General features: G+C 35.8%; 1 protein-coding gene across 1 annotated transcript in view; it reads right to left on the minus strand.

Moving 5' to 3' along the window:
* Window positions 1-4,586: 4,586 nt before the first annotated feature.
* LOC129255385 (uncharacterized) overlaps window positions 4,587-20,433 on the minus strand; it is a 53,544-nt gene continuing 37,697 nt past the window's right edge. Inside the window, exon 4 of the mRNA XM_064097636.1 lies at window positions 4,587-19,030. Within this exon, the coding sequence (XP_063953706.1) occupies window positions 8,832-19,030 (10,199 nt within the window). The 3' untranslated portion in view covers window positions 4,587-8,831. The remainder of the gene's footprint in view (window positions 19,031-20,433) is intronic.

A 20,433-nucleotide genomic window follows, 5' to 3' on the forward strand; every position in this document is an offset into this window, starting at 1 on the left:
TTCATTATAACCATATTTATTATGAATTAATGATACAAAACATCAATTTTCTGATATTTAGAGGTCATTGACCTTAAAGTCATTGACCTCTAAAGGTCAGCGGAGGTCAAATTTGACTTTTATCCTGATTTCAAAATGAAGCCTATGGTACTGGTGAAAGTTTGATGCTTTTATCATTATTTTTTTTAAATGCTATGATCAGAACAATGTTTGTACTACAATCAATAATCATGAAAATTTCTCACGGTAGCCGCCATTTTGGATTTATGCAAATTAGACATCTTTCCACTAAATTGATTTTTCTGGACTTTTAGTATGTCATTTTAGTGACTTCATGGAAATGCATCGTGCTCAAATTAATTGTATTGCAAATTTTACACTCGAAGCCTGTTCATCATAAATCAGAGATGATAAGTGACAATATTCTAAAATGTTAAGGTCATTGACCTTTTCCAGCTCTCCAGGGTCACAGGTCAAAACTTATAATGCACAAAATTCTCTCTACAATATCAAGATACCTTCAAAGTAATTATTAAACTTTTTTCCATTATAACCATACTTATTATGAACTAATGATACAAAACATCAATTTTCTGATATTTAGAGGTCATTGACCTTAAAGTCATTGACCTCTAAAGGTCAGCGGAGGTCAAATTTGACTTGCATTCTGATTTCAAAATGAAGCCTATAGTAAGATATAACACTGGTGAAAGTTTTATGCTTTTATCATGATTTTTTAAAGTGCTATGATCAGAACAATGTTTGTAGTACTATCAATAATCATGAAAATTTCTCACAGTAGCCGCCATTTTGGATTTATGCAAATTAGACATCTTTCCACTAAATAGATTTTTCTGGACTTTTAGTATGTCATTTTCGGGACTTCATAGAAATGCATTGCGTTTAAATAAATTATATTGCAATTTGTTTGCGGTCAAACCTTATTTTTCCTGGACTATAAACACAAGTCCAAATTAGCTATAATTTGATTTTTTACACATTTCTATCAATAAAAATGATAGAATATGATGACGGTTATTTTTTGGGAAGAGTATCTTCAACAATATTCATCGTTTCACGGTTCAATGAACATTTATTGAAAACAAAAAATACGAATTTCAAATATCATAGGCATGTATTGTTTCATTTTGGTTACTGAAAATGATGTTCTCTCAACTTTTTCGTTATTTTAATGACCAATTAACATGCTTCAATGATTCAAAGGCGTTTAATTAAATATTCACGCTTGAATGAACATGTGGAATGTGATCAGCTATTTTTTACGTTATTGGAAAAAATGCAATTTGTAACTATGGATATCTGTCACAAACCTCCTTGCATAGTCCATTTGATTTGATTTTTATGAAAATCCCGATGTTTAATGCATCAGTGAGCACACAATATTAGAAAATTATGCAAATGAGAAGAAAGTTCAAGGCCTTGGCCCCACTCTGTGCCGTATCGAATGGTTATTTTGGTGTGCACGCCTTTTGGATAGTGTTACTCTGAAGCCATGTGCGAAGTTTTATGAAATAACTGTTGGCAGAAGTAACAAAAACCGTCCATGAAACAAACCCTCATTTCATATCTGTTAAAATTTGGACTTCTTCTCTCATAGACCTGTGTACATTATGGGTGCATATGTTCAAGAATAAGTAACCCCTTATTCAATATGGTGGAACTTTTTTTCAAGGCTGTCTTTAGCAATGTCATTTGGCAGTAATGTTTATCAACCTATGGGCAGAATTATGTGCAAAAATGAAATCGATTTGTTTATTCATGGATGAGTGAGCACGCATCAAAGTGGGAAAATTTGTATTTTCAATGTCACAGACTCATTTTAAAGGGTAATAAAGTAAATATTGGGGGCAAATTCGGTTTTAAATGTGACTTTAATTGCTGTTGTTTTTATCATCCATCATTTCTATCACCACACACTTTCCGAACTTTAAACATTTTCATGGTTGAGCGAGCACATTCGAAAACTTGAATACTCTTTATACTACATAAATGTATTCTTTTCCTAACAATTTCTCATGATCAGTTTAATTTATGGACAAACCAGTGGTGGATCCAGAATTTTAAAATGGGGGAGGGGCCTATAATCGGGGGAGACACCAACATTTTCAAATTTTAACATGATCTAACAAGTTGTAGAGGATACTACCATAATCACCTATGATGATACGTCACAATACAAGGGCCGCGGAACGGTTTTCAAAGGGGGGGGGGGGGGGGGGGAGGGGCTGACCATGCAAAAAATCACAATCATATGGTAATTTTTACATTTTTGTACATGCTTTTGGAAAAAAGTGGGGGGGGGGGCCTGCAATACATTGTGCTCACTCAACCATGAACATACGATATCAATATTGTGTGTGGAGTGGCTAAATGATGGATAGTAAAACAGCATAACACCATTTTTTTGCCCAACTTTGTATTTGCACAATCTGAAAAACGACTCTTGTGACTGTCAAAAATGGTCATTTTTAATTCAATCTTTAATTACTCATGCATGACTCAACCGATCAATCTCATTTTTCACCAGGAGTTGCTTAATGAGTGTAGAAAATCTCAAAATAATTCCGTTCAATAGTTACAGCAATTTGATTTAGGGGGGACTTACTTTTCTTGTTGTGTATATATATATATATATATTGTGTGTGTGTGTTTAAATTACACCAAACTTCAGAATATGGGGTCACTGAGTTCAAAATTTATTTTCAATCTTTCATCACTGTATTGCTCCAATTTACTTCAATGCTATTTCTCTTTCCTTTCATTCATCTAAATGTTACCATGCATTCCATAGTGACAGTTAAAGGAACAAATTCTTTTCACAATGTCTTGCTCTTGCATTTTCAAAATCAGTTGTTTCACAAGAATAAGAGGAAAATAGTCATCTGTTTCATGGCAAATGTTTATAATATCCAAAATAAGGTGAACAATTGATACAGGATGCATGTAACTTTACAATCTATATACATGGAGTTTTTTTATTTTCTGGCAAAACATCATACCAGAGTATCACATAATTGGTGTGTGACTTAATTTTGTCATAATCATTCAACAGAGAATATCAAAATCAATAAAACCCCACTGCAGTTAAATAACAAAAAAACATTACATTCTGGAGATCAGAACAAATAAAAATAATAATAATTTGACTTTAGAATTCATCGCATGTACATGGTCTCACTTCCAGAACTATGATAATAAAAACACAACATAAACATAATATCTTCCTTTCTTTTCTATGTATACATTACAGAATATGATGCAATGTTATAACACAAAATCTTTGTGCATGAGAATGAAAATAAACCATTTACAATATGGATGGATTACATTTGAACACATACTCACAGTTGAAAACTTTTCATGTATTTTCCTTCAGGGGTCCCAAGACATACAGGTTTGAGATCAATAGTAAAATGATACACAAAACTGACAAGTTTGTTGAAATCTATTTTACTTTTTCAATTAATCCTTTCGTTAGGGGCCTTGGTGGAATGATGTAATTTATTATATACAATGGCATACTAGACCAAAAAACATGTTGTTTATGTACACAATTAAGATATATTTATGTTACACTAACAAGTACATAGTAACATCAATGTAGGGATAATAAATCAGGTAATGGACTTTTAATAATTTCCTTAAAATGAAGCCTCTATTTCCAACAAATATGCTTATTACATGGGTTCCCCCAAGGCTATGGTTTACACAGTACCCCCAAAAATGTTAAAATCTAGAAAAACAAACATTAGTGCTCAGACAGTATACTGATATAAGTCTTTATTTATTCACCGTATGATACCTCATTATCAGTCATTAGTCCTTGAAATAGGTATCACATTAGTTGTATTACACTTGAGACTAAAAAAAAAAATACAAGTAAATGTGCACATGACCTCATTGTGTGTGAAAAATGCAAGTATACAACTTAAATACAACACTTTTACAAAATGAATGTAAAATAATAAATGTATATCTATAAGAACCATAACCTAATGAGTAATCACTGTTATGAACATGTACTTTTTTATATGGATGGATCAAATTGAACTTTTACTCTTTCATTTAGTCATGCAATGCTTACCAGAAATAATGTAATGTAATGGGCAAAAGGAAAGGAAAAAAATATCCATTCTCAATGATGAAACTTGTTTTAATTATATTTCACAGCATTCTGCCATCACCACTATCAGATATTATTCACATGCAATAAAAAAATACGTTTGGCAAATGCATCCAAAGATCATGACATCACTGAGATACGAACATGTATATGTATGTACAACTTATTAGTCTGCAAATGAAATCATCAAAATTTAGCAACAGTTATAACTTACATGTATCATTTTAGAAAAAAGATTTGTTCAATATAGATGGAAATGTATAGTACATTCAAGAAAAAACAACAACACAGTGACATTAAGTCAATAATTAAATGTTTAAATTATGTCCAAGATCAAATTGCATTCCACTATTTGGCAGTAGATATCTTTGTTGCTTATCCATCTATACAGTGAGGTATACAAACAACGTAATAGTATAGCAAATGTATACTCTTGATGAATAATGATATGTCGAATGGAGAGGGCACTCAAGCAGTTGATGAGTGACTCTCAACATTATCACAACATTATGAGCAGCAGATGGCAGCATATGACAAATCCATGTGCAATAAAAAGCACTAAACTATATATGTTAGAAATTCTCTCTTCAATGCAATGTCTCTTCCACCTTCTTAAAATAGTTATTTGGACAAGACATTAGTAAACATAACATGTACAACATTTTTTTTTCAAATCGACCATCATTCAGAAGATTGATATTCATAGCTTCACCTTTTATACAGACGCCAAATAACAACACAGCTGAGTAATTCCATAAAATAATCAACCTTATTGAATGCAAGACATCCATTTCATCACATATTTACTGAACTTTAACAATACCCAAGGCATGGTCATATCAATATTTCTGAGAACTTGAAGAGCATACAAATTGAGGAAGGTCCCATATATAGGGGTAAGACATACATATGTTATACGAGTCAAAGAAAATAATGCATTACATATAAGTCACTTCCTTTTATCTACATTCAAACAATTTCAGGATAAGATAAGTACATGGAATATAACACAAAACTTAATTACTCTCTTTTAACTTGAAAAATTAATGAAAATACATAATAAAAATAGAATGCATACATATTATGAGCTGATTAATTACAGAAACTGATAGGTTGCATTTCTTGAATTCAAGAACTACAAATAGTTCATGCAATATAGCAGAATGATGGCGATATGTATATAATTACAGGGGCCACGAAACGGTTTTCAAAGTGGGGGAGGGGGGGGGGCTGACCATGCAAAAAAATCACAATCCTATGGTCATTTTTACGTTTTTGTACACGGTTTTGGAAAAAAGTGGGGGGGGGGGGGCTGAAGCCCCCCCAGCCCCCCACTTCCGCAGCCCCTGAATTATAAATGCAATTTATAATGCTTCATCAATCTCAAAGTCCTGTTTCTTTTTATACATAATGTCCATCATTGAACAAAATTATGGTAAATTAAAATGCCAATGCATAATTCTTACTGACAAATATTGCAAATAAGATTTAATATTCATGAAAAGATAACAATGCAATCAAAGAATCAAGGAGATCCAAATACATTTCTACAAATCAACATGAAAGTTGATGATTATAACGCAAAAAAATTATGAAGAAAAACTTCTGCCATTGCTACTTACGCAATATATACCTAAATTATATTAGGATTCACAAGTACTACAGCGATCAAAAATGCAATGATGAATATGACTTCATCAACATTGCGTCCAGATAAAGAAAGTTTCAATGCAAACATTTATTTAACACATACACATTAAATACAACCGATATAAGATTTGTAATTGTTTTGACTTCTACGTCAAAACAAAGAAGTATTACATCATACAAATAATACACCTCGTCAAGGAGATAAGTAAAAACTGAACACAAGATGTACCTTTGGAACAGTACAAAGGTAAAAGGTGTGCATAATCATTCAAATGCCCAATCAAAATGATTTGTATTACATGTCTTTTGCGGATAGTGATGTTATTTGATAAACCAACCTCGTATACAACCCATGACGAGTCATTGGCAAAGTTTTCACATAAATGTAATTGAAAAATGACTGGTCAGGTGAAAGATTTCAGCCAATCATTTGATTAGGATCTTAATCATCATTTTGTATAAAATACTAAAGCTTTATCATTTTATAATACTAGTAAATCAATACTTCAAATTGAAAAAAAAAAAACCCTGCAAAACAACTAAATCCTATCATGATTTACCTTTGAACAAAGTACAATGCATACATTTTTAAAGAAATCTATCAACTGCTGCAAATTTACAATAGAATCACATACATATCTTTGGCACAATTTGACAATCATATCACCAACAATGGGAGTCATAGTGAGACTTCATTAAACATACTTGATATCAATACACTCATGAAACAGTATGAGAATGTTCAGTCCTGATAGTAATATACAAATTCACATGAACCTGATTAATTATAATAGGTTCATGCTGTCAACTTCTATTAAAATATCCAAGCAAGAGATCATCTGATCTTCCACTCATGGTTTTCTGCAGAATTTTAACATAAGATACAGGTTATGTACTTTAAATTATCACTTTCCCTCCAATGCTTCACTCAGTTATAAACACAAATCCTGTATGTTCTACATGCGAGTGGCTTTTGAAATTCAACCAAGTAAATATACATGTATAAATTCCAGCTGACAGAGTTAAATATTCCAGACCTTAAAATTTATAGGTCAAGTCCACCCCAGAAAAGTGTTGATTTGAATAAAAAGAGAAAAATCAAACTAGCATAACACTAAAAATTTAGTCAAAATCAGATGTAAAATAAGAAAGTTATGACATTTTAGAGTTACGTTTATTTTTCACAAAACATTGATATGCACAACTCGGTGACATGCAAATGAGACAGTCGATGTCCCTCACTCACTATTTCTTTTGTTTTTTGTTTGAATTATACAATATTTCATTTTTTACAGATTTGACAATAAGGACCAACTTCACTGAACCATATAGTATTGAACAATGCTTATTCCACATGTTCAGGGGGGAATAAATCGTTGTTTCACTTGACAATCAGGAAAAAAATTAGAGTATTTCATACAATAAAATACAAAAGAAATAGTGAGTGGATGACGTCATCAGTCTCCTCATTTGCATACCAATCAGGATGTGCATATAACTGTTTTATGAAATTAAGCAAAACTTTAAAATGTCATAACTTTCTTATTTTACATCCGATTTTGATGAAATTTTCAGTTTTATGTTTGTTGGATTTTTCTCTTTTTATTCAAATCAATTTTTTGTTGGGTTGGACTTGTCCTTTAAACTCTTCCAACTCTGACACTTATCTTTACTTATTTTAATGTGCTATGACAATACATTTAGAATGTTATATTGTATCATTGTAAAATGAAGCAGAGAATCAATATGATCATCAAAAAAATGTGAATATTCAATGGAATTCATGAACAAGGAACACTTCATGCAAGCAACAATGTGAGAACTTGCACTAAAACCATATAATCATGACAAATGGAAAACATCATCTTAGGTACTTCACCTATATGGAGAATATGCTGTACATCACATGAAATATATCATATATATACCAACATAAACTCAGTAAAACCACAGCCCCATTGAAACCTTTATATATAACATTAATTTAAAAGGAGAATTAGATTGTCATCAACGTCATACAATAAGAAGTTTGAACTAAATAAAAAGCAATAACAAATTAAAAATATATATTTGTGCAGTGGCAACACTGATGCATCAAGAATGATGAGTTGAGTCACATCTTTGTGATCCAGTAAAAACCTGTTTCTTGGTCAGGATACTCCCTCAGGAGTGGAGATGATGGAACAGTGATGGATCCAATGACCAAGGTATTAACAATGTAGAAACACTATATATGAAGCACTATATAAATACTTATAAAACAAGGGATATCACATATTAAGACTTTATCATCGCAAAGTGAAGATTATCATGAATGTTGATCACAAATATCACTCCCATTATTTCAGAAAGAATAAAACAAGACTGAAATGTAAATACATCACAAATTGATCTAGGGCTTAAGTAACAATTTTTTTGAAAAAGAATGTAGATATACCCATTTTAGCCCAAACATCCTGAAAATTTCAAATATATATTACAGCAAAAATAAACATCATAACAACTTTACTATTAAAACTCTATCATCAAATCAAGTTAAGGAAAGATGCATGACCTTATAACATGGAGACTGGGAGTGTTTGTTTTTAAATTTCTCACAAGTTTTCTTTGTGATAAAATGATAGCTTTGTCATTGTCATTACAGGTTATTTAGGTTGAAGAATCAGATGATGGCTTAACTTGAGCTGCCCATAAAAGAACATCAATGTTTGATGGAGGTCTTAGAGTACTATCTACAAGATTTTGATTCTTCTTAAGTGGTTGGGAATCAATCGAGGAAGAAATTGTAAATTCCATATTTCCTTCATTTGATTTCACTTTGGGTCTATCCTCAACCTCAGAAGCCCTATGAAGCTTGTCTTTATATGACTTAGGACCATCTTGAGGACTACTGCTCATTCATCACCAAAGGTTCTCTTTCATCATCAACTACTTGGAGATTCACTACTTTGTTCAAACATCCGATTACTGATAGCAAAATCCTGAACAAGTGTGTTTGAAGTAAAGAATCATCACTTCCAACTGCTTTACTACAATTTTAATTCAGTGTACTTCTTGTAGCTTCATTGCTTATATCTGCTTGACATTGGTTGGATTCCCGTTCAATTGCATTATCAGAAAAAGGATTAACAGTCACAATTTTCCCAGTGTCAACCACTTCACTTCTCTCAGAGTCATGTGAAGGTACAATTTGAGTCCCTGGGCCTTTATTTGATTCAAGGTCATCATGAGGTGTATGACTTCTTGAAGTATCATTTTGTGTGGTTTCTTCAACATCGTTCACTTTGGAATTCCCTTCTATGGTTGTTTCTTCAATATTCTGGCTACCAATAGCAGAATTTTGAGAAAATTCTGAGGAAATATCAATTCTACCTGGAACGTCAGTAGAGGACAAAGTTTGGCAAGATGCTATGGCATTAGGATAACTCACTCTTTCTCGAGTTTCACTTCCAGACATATCAATTGACAAGGTTTCTCCTTCAATAATTGATTCACTATCTGTTACTTGGGTATTTACTTCCATGGTTACCTTTTCTGCACTCTTCTGGCTACTAATATCATACTTCTCCATTAATTCTGAAGAAAAATCACATCCACCCAAAGTGTTGATAAAGGATTGAGTTTGGTAAGGAGAACTTTCATCTCTGTCTTGGGTTTCTTTTCCAGATTCCACTAATGACTGTTCAGTTTTGTCAGAGTTATCAGAAGGTACAATATCAGTCTCTGGGGCATCTTCATGTGTTTCACATCTTGAAGAATCCTTCAATATTCTATCTCTGTCATTCTTTAATTCACCATCTGCTACTAGGGAATTCATTTCCATGGTTATTCCTTCGTCACTGTTCTGGATGACAATAGCAGAATTCTGAGTAAATTCTGAAGAAATATAAAATCTACTACTTGAAATATGGGCAGGGGACAAAGCATTGGAAGGTGCTGCAACATCACACAAACTCACACCTGTATCTTGAGTTTCTTTTCCAGAGTACAACAATAGCTGTCCATTTTTATTAGAGTCATGAGAACGTACAATATTAGTCTCCAGGACTTCATTTGATTCCCAAACACCTTGAGATGTATTACTTCTTGAAGTATCACTCAATGCGGTTTCTCTGTCATCCTTTGATTCAACATCACACAATTGGGAATCCACTTCCATGGTTGTTGCTTCAATATTATGGCCATCAGTAGCAGAATTATGAGAATCTTCTGAGGATTGATCAAATCTACTTGGAGTATTGTTAGAGGAAATAGTTTGACAATAAGCTGTAACAGCAGAAGAATCCTCACCCCTAACTTGAGGGTTTTCCCTGTTGTCCACAACTGACAGATCATTTGTCCGAGAGTCAATAGAAGGCACAGCTTTAGTCTCCAAGCTTTCATCAAGATGAAGTTCTTTTTCGAAATCATCTTCAAGCACATCATCATCTAAATCAGAGAAAGTCTCACTGTTATTCACTTTCCCCAAAATGTTATCGTCATCATCAGGGACAGGAAAGGCAGAAGAGGGTGCATTTTCTGTGACTGAATTGTCATTTTTGTGCATTTCATCTTTACTTGTAGGACTAATAACCTTCTTGGCATTTGCATCTTTACTATCAGCAGGAGTGGACAAATGACTAGTGACCTTTTCTTCTTCAGCAGACTGTAAGCTTTCTTCAATCTTTACTGCCTTATTTGCAGCTAACTCTTCAACTTCTATTGGCTGACAAGATGTACTTTTGTCAATATCAGATCCACATGGAATATTTTCTACAGCACTTTTAAGGAGGCTGACTGCTACTTCAATCTGGTCAACATTTTTGCTTTTATTTGTTTCTGTGTCCTCCTCAGCAAAAGTGATCCCTCTCGGAGACCTGGTTAGGTTCAACTCTTGCTGTGTCACTTCTGTCATTGAAATATCTTGGCCAATGTCTTCTTCATGCTTAACAGGATTTACAGTACTATTGTTTCCAATCTCAATTTTTTTCTTTTCAGGGGAAGAATCAGTTGTAACTCTCTTATCTCTATCTAATGGGTCTTTGACAATGTTATCTAATTTGGCATTTTCATCACCATCTCCATCTTCTGTCCGGCCAAGATTTTGATGGGATCCACCGCTAGGACTAGTTTCAGATTTCATCCCTTTGCCATTTGTCATCATTTTATCTGTAGTTGTCATTCTTGTCTCAGAGTCTTTCTTTATGTCAATTTCATTCCTCTTAGACTCCTCATCAGCCATTATTTTACAGACACTGTCACAAATATTGTAATCGACAAGAACAACAATTGTCTTCTTATGTGGGACTGACAGACTTGTGGCCTGAGAAATTGCAGGAACTGGATTGGTTGAGACTGTTTTTCTATCACTTTGTTTCAACAGAGACTTGTCCTTATCATGGAGATTATGGATCTGATCCTTTGACACTTCTTGCGATTTACTTTTTGATGAAACTTTTTTCTTATCTTCAATTCTCCTTACACCTTCCTTTGATGCCTCTTTCGATCTACTTCTTGTTGTAATTATATTCTTACTCTTCTTTGATGCCTCCTTAGATTTACTTCTTGTAGTAACTATGTTACTTTCCTTTGATGCCTCTTTCAATTTACTTCTTGTTGTTATGTGAGACTGCCCAATATCTGCAGGTTTACGACTTTCAATAGGCAAGACATCTGTTTTTTCTTTTGGCTTCTGGTTTTGCTTTTTCTCACTCTTAGAATCCTGTTCTTGTTTGTTTCTTTCATCTGTTGACGGTGTTTTGACATTTTCATGTTCAGAAGTTGGTGACATCAAAGCTTCCTTTGGTATCCCAAACCTTACTGATTTGTGTTCTCTGGTACCCTTCTTTGGGAATGATAATTGCTGTGCTATCTCATAATTCTTCCTAGGAGAACATACCAGCTCCCACTCTTCATCTTTAGCCAGTTCCTGTATGTTTCTGATTTGGAAGTACAGATTTTTCATTTCCTTGATTTTTTCTGGATGGCTTGTCTCAAACACTTGTGGATTGGCATGGAATTGGGATTGTTCTTCTAGGGGGAGAACTACTCCCATAACACATTTCAGAGCAGCACATCGATTGTACCCAGGTATGAATATCTCATTCTTGACCTTCTTCTTGTTGCTTTCATCATCTACTGACTTCAGATCCTGGATTTCTTTGGTGACTATCCACTGAATGCATGACCACATATTTTCTCTCTCACTTGAAGGAGTCTTTGTAACTTTATACACTGTTCTCTGCATTAGGTCCATTTGAACTTGTAATGTTGGAGGAAGGTGATTCATGTCTGACTGCTGAAGTACTACAAGCTCTTCTGAGGTAAAGAGATATCTCAAAAGAACCCTGACCATTGGAACTAAACCAACAGCTCTTTTGACACAAGCTAACTCCTGTATCACAGCTTGAAATAGAGGTGTTGCTGGTGAGGTGGAGGATGCTTGCTGCTTTGCTTTTGCCTCCAATGCAGACACAGCCCTTTGAACAAATGCATCAGCTAAACTGTCCACTTTGAACCTCAGCTTCTCTGTGACAAGTTCTTGCAATTCCACTGTTAAATTGTAGATCAAAGTCATCGCTTCTTTCCTTTCCATGTTTTCCTTTGAAGGGAATGATTTCTGAAAAGCAGCTATCACTGTATCTACTTTGCTTCCTTTCAGTTTCTTCAATTTTGAACTGTCCATTTCAATTCTTTCATCAGCTCTGAATGCCTCCATCAATAGAGATCTCATTTTCCTAACTTTTTCGTCCAAGTTGGGAATTGGTGGGTATGGCTTGGGTTTGTTCAGAACCTTCACTGCTGCCTCATCCTCAACCAATTTTTCATCCATATTCTGGGTTAACTGTTGTCCTAAAATCATCAGAGTGTGCATTAACCTTTCCTCAAGACGATCATAAGCAGCTACTTGTTCACTACTTGGCACATTGTACAAGAGAAAGAATGCACTCTTCAGCATCTCAATGCTGTCATCAAGAGACAATGCTACACTTTGACCGTCAAGCAGTTTGGCTCCAAAAATGTGCATTATCAGTTCATCGATTATTTCATCTTCTTCCAGCTTATATGCCTTCAGATGTTTGTACAGTTGCATTAAAACTGGTCTTAGGATATACCAATCCAACGAGTCTCCTGTGGTGTCATCAACTGGTTTTATTTTGTCTTCTGAACTGCTTGATCTGTTACACTGACCAACTCCATTAATAGAGTTTCTATATCTTGCAGAATCAACCGTTTTCTTTTTTTTTTCAGTGTTAGTTGTAGTATTATGCTGGCTAACATCGCTATCGCTGGACCTTGACATCACAGTGTCTACTTGTGTCATTTTCTTATCAGTATTACTGGCCCTTTTATGCTGTCCAACACTATTAGAAAAGGTTCTTGATCTTAATACAGAATCAACTGGCTTCATCTTTTCTTCAGTGCCACTTGTCCTTTTCCCTTGATCATTGAAGGCTTGTGACTTTACAGAATCAGCAGGTTTGAAATTTTCTTCTGTGCTGTGTGTACTTTTCTGCTTGCGAACTCTTGAACCCAAGGTTTTTGATCCCACAGTATCGACTGCTTTTATCTTTCCTTCATTGCTGTTTTTCCTTTTACCCTGTTCATCAACATTATTGAAAGCTGGTGACCCGACAGAATCAGCTGGTTTCTTATTTTCTTCTGTGCTGCTTGTACTTCTATGCTGACCAGCTTGTGTACCTAAGGTTCTTGATCTCACAGTATTGGCTGGTTTCTTCTGTTTTTTACTGCTGCCTATCCTATTTCCCTGATCCTCAACATTATTGAAGGCTTGTGACCTGACAGAATCAACTAGTTTAACATGTTCTTCAGAGCTCCTTGTCCTTGTAGGCTGATTATCACGGATATTTGCTAATGCGGAAGTGGGTCCTCCTGACACAGATCTTGTCTCAACTTTTGTATTTTTGTCACTTGCTGGTTCAGAAGGTTTCATCATCTCTTGGATGACACTTCCATCTTGAGTTCTAGGAGTCGCATCTTCATCTGATGATTCTCCACCTTCTTGATAATTTTCCATACCACCTATCCAGTCTTCTTCATTGTCACTGACAAAAGAACCAGAACTATCCCCATCATCCCCACTTTTGAAGGTATAACCTGATATCTTATTCAGGTAGTTGATTGTCCTCATTGCCTGTATCCAAGCATCCTCTTTCTCTGAGGGTAATACCTCATGAATTTTGAAGAAGAGCTCTTGAAGCAATTTCATCTGGGAAGGTATCATTTCATCTGCATCTCCCATAAGATCCTCTGGTTTGAAGAGCTGCTGAACTAAGACTCTTATCACAGTTACAGCATTATCCTTACTCTGCATGACTGGACTTCTGACATCATCTGGAATTTGCTCCGCAAGAGCATTGGGATTGGTCTGGATCAATGTTTCTACTTTCTCATCTTCCTCTAGAAGTTGTTGTCTAAGCTTCCTATTCTTCCTGTCCATTGTGTTCCTACAAATCTGCCACATCTTTTCTTTCTTGTGTACTGGGACAGATGCTACCGTAAAGACAACATGCTTCAAGACATCCATTCGTTTTGGATCAAGCAGCAGCCATCCAGGAGAGCCAAAGCAACTACCAAAGGCAAGTTCTTCTGTGCTAAAGAAGCATTTTCTCATATGATCAGATATGAACAAGCACTTGCCCACCTCACCAGATGGAAGCCATGGAAATTCTTCTTGAATGAATGCATCAAGATTTCCTGGATTTTGAGATTTTGATTTGCTCTTCTGATACAGAGTTGCACCAGCAGCTTCTTCAACAGCAATTTTCTTTGACTTCCTTGTCCATACATTGTACAGCAAGCTCCTATCCTCTGATGACACATCTTTAATTATTTGCTTGATCAGTGTCCAACAATGGTCCTTTTCCTCTTCATCATAAACCTGAGAGAAAAAAACTTCTATTTCTTTCCTTTTTTTCTTATTCAGAACCATGGTTCTTGCTGTACTATCAATATCTGCTTCAGTCAAGATACGTTGAATCAACAATCTCACCACAACCTCCTTGCTCCACTTGTAGCACTTCATCAAGCTAATAGTTGTGTCTTTAATGTCTCCCTTGTTTCTTTGCCTCTTCAGCATGCTATCATCTTCTGCCTCATCAGACATATCCTGAGACAAATTAGTCTTGTCTTGCAGCTGGGTAGACTCAACTTTGGACTTGATATCATTAGTTTCAGCACCTTCTTCCTCTTCTACATCGATTCTACTTGTTGACTTCTCATACAGTTTCCCGCTTTCTACAAGGGAATATATCGTCTCCAATGCCTTGATCCAACGATCGCCTAGCTCGTCTATTGATATTGAGCATATGCTCCAATATACAGCTCTGATCAACTTCATCTTGCTTGGAGACCGGAAGAGGAATTGGCTGAAATCTTCATCTTTGCGCATGAAATGGTTCAACAATTTCTTCAGAACTTCTGTGTGATCTTTCGCACAAAGCAATAGATCTCTACGGAGCCCACCAGGGATAAGACTTGTACAAGAGATCATATGAAATCCTGTTTCAGATTCTTTTCTTTGCGTCTGACTTCTGAATTTTGGGCTGATGAGGACTGTTGCACATTCTAGTTCCTTCTCCACTCTTCTATCTTCGGTAACAAATTGGAAAGCTTTTGATTTGAGGGCTTGGTCAATTTCAAGATGAATTCTATCCCATGTTCTCTGATGTGATGATTGAGCAACACCAGCAATAGCGAATGTAGTGTGTTTAAGAACATTAAGCCTCTTAGGATCAAGGGCACACATTCCTCTGGTACCAGAGGTATTACCTGTCAAAAGTTCTTCCCTAGAAAATAGTTTCTCCATCAACCTAGAGGCTATATACACACATCTCTCAAATTTATACTGTGGGAGATTCTTTATATCATCATCCAGAAGATCTCTGCACATCTTGGATCTCTCAGCCATTGAAAATACTGATTTCTCTACAGTAGCACTAGTAGGTACTTTCAAACTCTCTTCCTGAATGGGGTCTACAGATCTTGATATGTATCCACACTGTTCGGCACATTTCTCTACTTCCAATTGTAATTTCTCAGCTGTTTGTCTGCCCCAATACTCAGAGGTTGTTGCTTGATAAAGATCTTTGATGTGTTTGATCAAACAGCAAGATGCGGCAGAGTCAGCAGGATCATAAAACTGAGAAAATGCAGTTTCGTAAGCTTTCATTTTGGATGGATCCAATGATTTCAAGTTGTTAAAACACCCAAGGAGTTCTTCTGTAGTGAAGATGTTTGCAGCCAGAAATCTTACAAGAATTACAGGATTCCATGAATAGCACTGGAGCAATCTCATAAATTGAGGACGTAAAGTGAATAGTGCTTCACTTCTTTTAGACGTAGGTTGAGATGATGCATCCTTACGTGAGATACTCTTCCCATGCAGAGTATTTGTTTGGGAAGTTGTATCTTCATTTCCTTCTTCGCTGCCTTGCTTCAGTCTCTTACATTCAACAAACTGCGTCTGGATGGGTCTTTTTCCTACAGATTTACCTCTTTGACCAGGACGAAGGTCTGATATCTCATTAGGCAGAGTTCTTCCATACTTTTCCAGTCTTTGGCATGCTTTGGTGAAGTATGCCCAGAAGTAACACCATAGTTCACTGGGTGCTTCATCACCTTCAGGAGGGAAGATTGTGTAGAACACTTGTCGTATGATGGCAATTTTTGACTTGTCAAAAAGCAATTTCTTATGTCTCCTCCTTTCATGAAAGTTGATGATTTCAGATACAGTGTATACATTCTGTGTAATAAACTCGGCAGCATCCCCCTTTCCAACATTTCTCTTGATGCAGATGTCTTTCAGAGATTGTGTCCAGGTAGCTTCTTCTTCTGTCATTACATGTGATCCAAGATTTGACTCATTAACTGGTCTCCCATGAATCAGCACCACTGTCTCTCCCTCTTCTGTTAGCAGAGTATGAGATTGTTTGTTCTCTGTATCACCACTCACTGGTCTCTGTAATGTGACAACATCTGTCCTTGTAGAACCTGGATCAATACTTTTTGACTTGACAAAGAACAGTTCATGGCCTTTATTGGTGGAGCTAGTATTGTTGGCACTGGCTTTTTGAGACAATTGATCAGGTGAGAGGTTTGCATTTGGTGTTGAAACACCGGGACTATCTGTCAGAGACTTTCCAGTATTCTGTTCTGATTCCTCTGTTCTCAAGTGCTCCTTCTCGTAATGCTTTCGTAGTTTTTCCTTGCGCATTTGTAGCTCCTTTAGCTGTTTGTATTTATCAGTCACAACAACTTTACCAAGCAATGTGTTCCTTGCTAGCTGTCTCGTCTTGTCAAAGACCTGTGCAAGATGAGCCCAACACTGATTCCATAATTTAACATGATCTACTTTACCATCAAAGTATAACTCAAAGTAAACATGTCGCAGTATGGCCATCTTCAATGGGCAGAAAACAATCTGCTTATTTGTTTTTCTGTTATGTGCATACATGACATCATCTTGAGTGTACAGTTCCTTTACAATAAGCTGCACTGCTTGTTCCCTTGACAGTTTTTTCGTATAGCAAGTGTGTTTCAATTTCTCCTTCCATTTCTCTTCATTTTGTGTCATGACATAAGATCCTATTTTTTCAAGTGACATACGACAACCTAGCGGTAGTGGTACCTTCTTACCAGTCTCAGTTTCTGCTGTTAACATAGATGGCAATCGATTAGTGTGATTCTTAAGCAATTTCCAGTTCTTTGGACGTTCAGACCATACTGATCCAGTACGAATGAAAAGAGGAACATAGTCATCATTTCCTTCACTTTCATCTTCTGAAGAAGAACAAGAAGAAGAGGAGTTTGACATTTCTCTAGCCATCATGTTTTCATCATCAGATTCATCTCTTTCATTCTGTTGTTGTGTGTCCATCTGACAAAGAGATGTTCGAGGAACATATATCAGAGACATAAACTTTCTGTTACTTTGCATCAAACTGTGAACACTTCTTGCTAACAAAGACCAACAGCAAGCCCATTCTCTTTCCTCTGTTACTAAGTTGCAAGATGGAAATAAGGTGAAGTAAGCCAATCTGAATTTTGTAAGCTTGAGAATCTTGAAAGGAAGCTTTCTCGTGGACAGGCAAACAGGAATAGATGCAAGATCATCTTGACAAAATATAATTTTGATGAGCTCATTCACAGCTAATTCTCTTGCATGCAAATCAGAATTTCCATGGATGTTGTCTTTAATATGATGAATTTCTGCAACTTCATCAGCAGAAAGCACTGTTGAGCCAAGTTTCTCCTTGTGGCATGGACATCCCAGGAATAATTTTGCACCTTCCTGACTATATTCTTCTTTGATTCTGACATTGCTCAAATGGTTCTTCTCCATTTTCTCCTGCACAACTGATAATGTGCTGCTGGGTGTTTCCACCAAATACTTGCCAAGCAGGGACATCATATACTTCGTACATCGTTTCCAAATTTCACATTGTACTTCTTGAGTGTCATGTGGAAATACAGTAAACATGCATTGTCTAAGAAAAGCAAGATATATCCCTTCATATTCTGGATGAGGATTCTGATTTTGAACATTGCCATCTTCTGTGATAATCTTGTTGAGTATGTGCTGCAGGATAGATTCTTTCTTGCTTGTATCAGTGATGTCTTTCACAACCTCAAGATGAACTGCAATTACCTTACTCATGACATAGGCACCTAGATTTCCAGGGAGCATATTTTCAAAACCATTGCTTTTCTTGATACCTTGTGCTGGTTTTAGGTCTTCTTGTTTGAGGGGCATGTTGGTAGATGATGAAACTTGCTTTATATTCTCTTTTGACTCATTTTGCTTTGCAAGGGATTTGATCCTCACCTTGGTCTCAAGCAGCAGACACCTGAGAGTTGCAGATTCTGCTTCGATTCTAGCAAGAATATCATTGAGGAGTACATGACCTAAAAGCCATTTCTTCACACTATCCACTTTTGTAATTGGAGAAGTCAAGGTACTAGACCCATCGTGGAAAACTGCAAAATATGCTTGTCGCAGGAATGCAAACTTCACACCGACTCCTGGAATTTCTGGCATTTCTTGTGTTTTGGCGATGATCAAGAGTTCATCATAAGACAGGATTGCCTCAAGAAGATGTGCCAGTTGTATATCTGTTGATAAAGCTTGGTCATAAGAGATGCAGAACTCTTCCAACATTCTGTTCTCAAAAGAAGTCATCACATAAGCGCCTAAGTGGGTCTCCATTAAGTAATTCCGGCAGGCAGAAGCTTTTTCTGAAAGCAAAAACGAGAAATTAACAAAACTTTATTTTAGAATTTCACCTTTTTTTTTACTGATACTGTATTTTAAGGTCAAATGTTCATTAATAACAAAATTTAGTTGTATAAACACAGAAAAGTGAAACATGAACAACACTGAAAATTTCATTGAAACCTGTTGACAAGATAAGTTACAGCCTTTAAAAGCCCTAGTCAATGTCCGAAAACAAACAGGGGTGATATGCAAATGAAACACCACATCATGTCATACACTCACAATTTCTTTTACATGTTATTTTCAGAAATATCAAATATTTCAAAAACTCCTAATTGAATTGTTATAGTCATGGCAATGCTACATATTCCAGAAGTCAAAGCAATTTCATATTAACACCTTAACAAACTAAGGAGTGTCAGTTTGACCCCCAACATGGTCTAACTTCAGTGACCATAAATGACCTTTGACCTTGGCCATGTGACCTGAAACTCAGGCAGGATGTTCATTAATACGTGATTACTCTTATGTCCAAGTTTCATGAACTAGGTCCATATTATTAAGTTATGATGACATTTCAAAAATTAAACCTTCGCTATTAAAGATTTTAAAGTTGACGAAGGCGCTGCTGCCATCGGAAAAGCGAAGCCTATAGTCTCGCTCTACTATGCAGGCGAGACAAAAAACACAATTTTTCATAAATTACTACAACCAATGCTAATTTGTAGACATAATTTTTGTAAAAGAGACCTGTTGGTGGGTTAGCTCACCACTAGCTCCCCACTAATTTTGTGGTGCATGTCTGCCCTATACATCTAAACATTATCTTCTGAAACATCCAGTTTCAGCCCCCCCCCATGACATTTTGGCGGCCTATTTAAAAATGAAACTTTTGCAGTGGTAGAGTGCAATATATTATACAAGGCTGTATTGTTTTTTTTTTTATCTGTAGGATTTTATTTCATATATGGGCATTTTCACGGTAACTGACATTACACAGCACAATTTTACACACTTTTCATTGTGTGTAGAGATGATGGGAGTTTGCTTTTGATAGAGTTAATAAAGTGAACCTTGCTGTATAATCTGATACTAAGTTTTTCAATGTAACCACATTTGTTAGTTTTTCAATGTAACCACATTTGTTACGCATCAGCAAGCAAAAATGTGTTGGTAACTGATGTTACGCAAAAAGGACATGCAATTTCAGGGTGTTCAGTAAAATTGAAATATCTCATGTCCCCGAGTACAAAGAGCAATAATTTGAATATAGATAAATCAGTGGCGGATCCAGGGGGGGGGGGGCACAGGGGGCGCGCCCCCCCTAATATTTGAGCGGCGCCAAATCAAAAAAAATAAAAGTAAAAGAAAGAAAAGGCGCCGCTTGAAAAATAAAATAAAGGAAAGAAAAGAAAAGGCGCCG

This window comes from Lytechinus pictus, chromosome 3 (assembly GCF_037042905.1).
Source record: "Lytechinus pictus isolate F3 Inbred chromosome 3, Lp3.0, whole genome shotgun sequence".
NCBI lineage: Eukaryota > Metazoa > Echinodermata > Echinoidea > Temnopleuroida > Toxopneustidae > Lytechinus > Lytechinus pictus.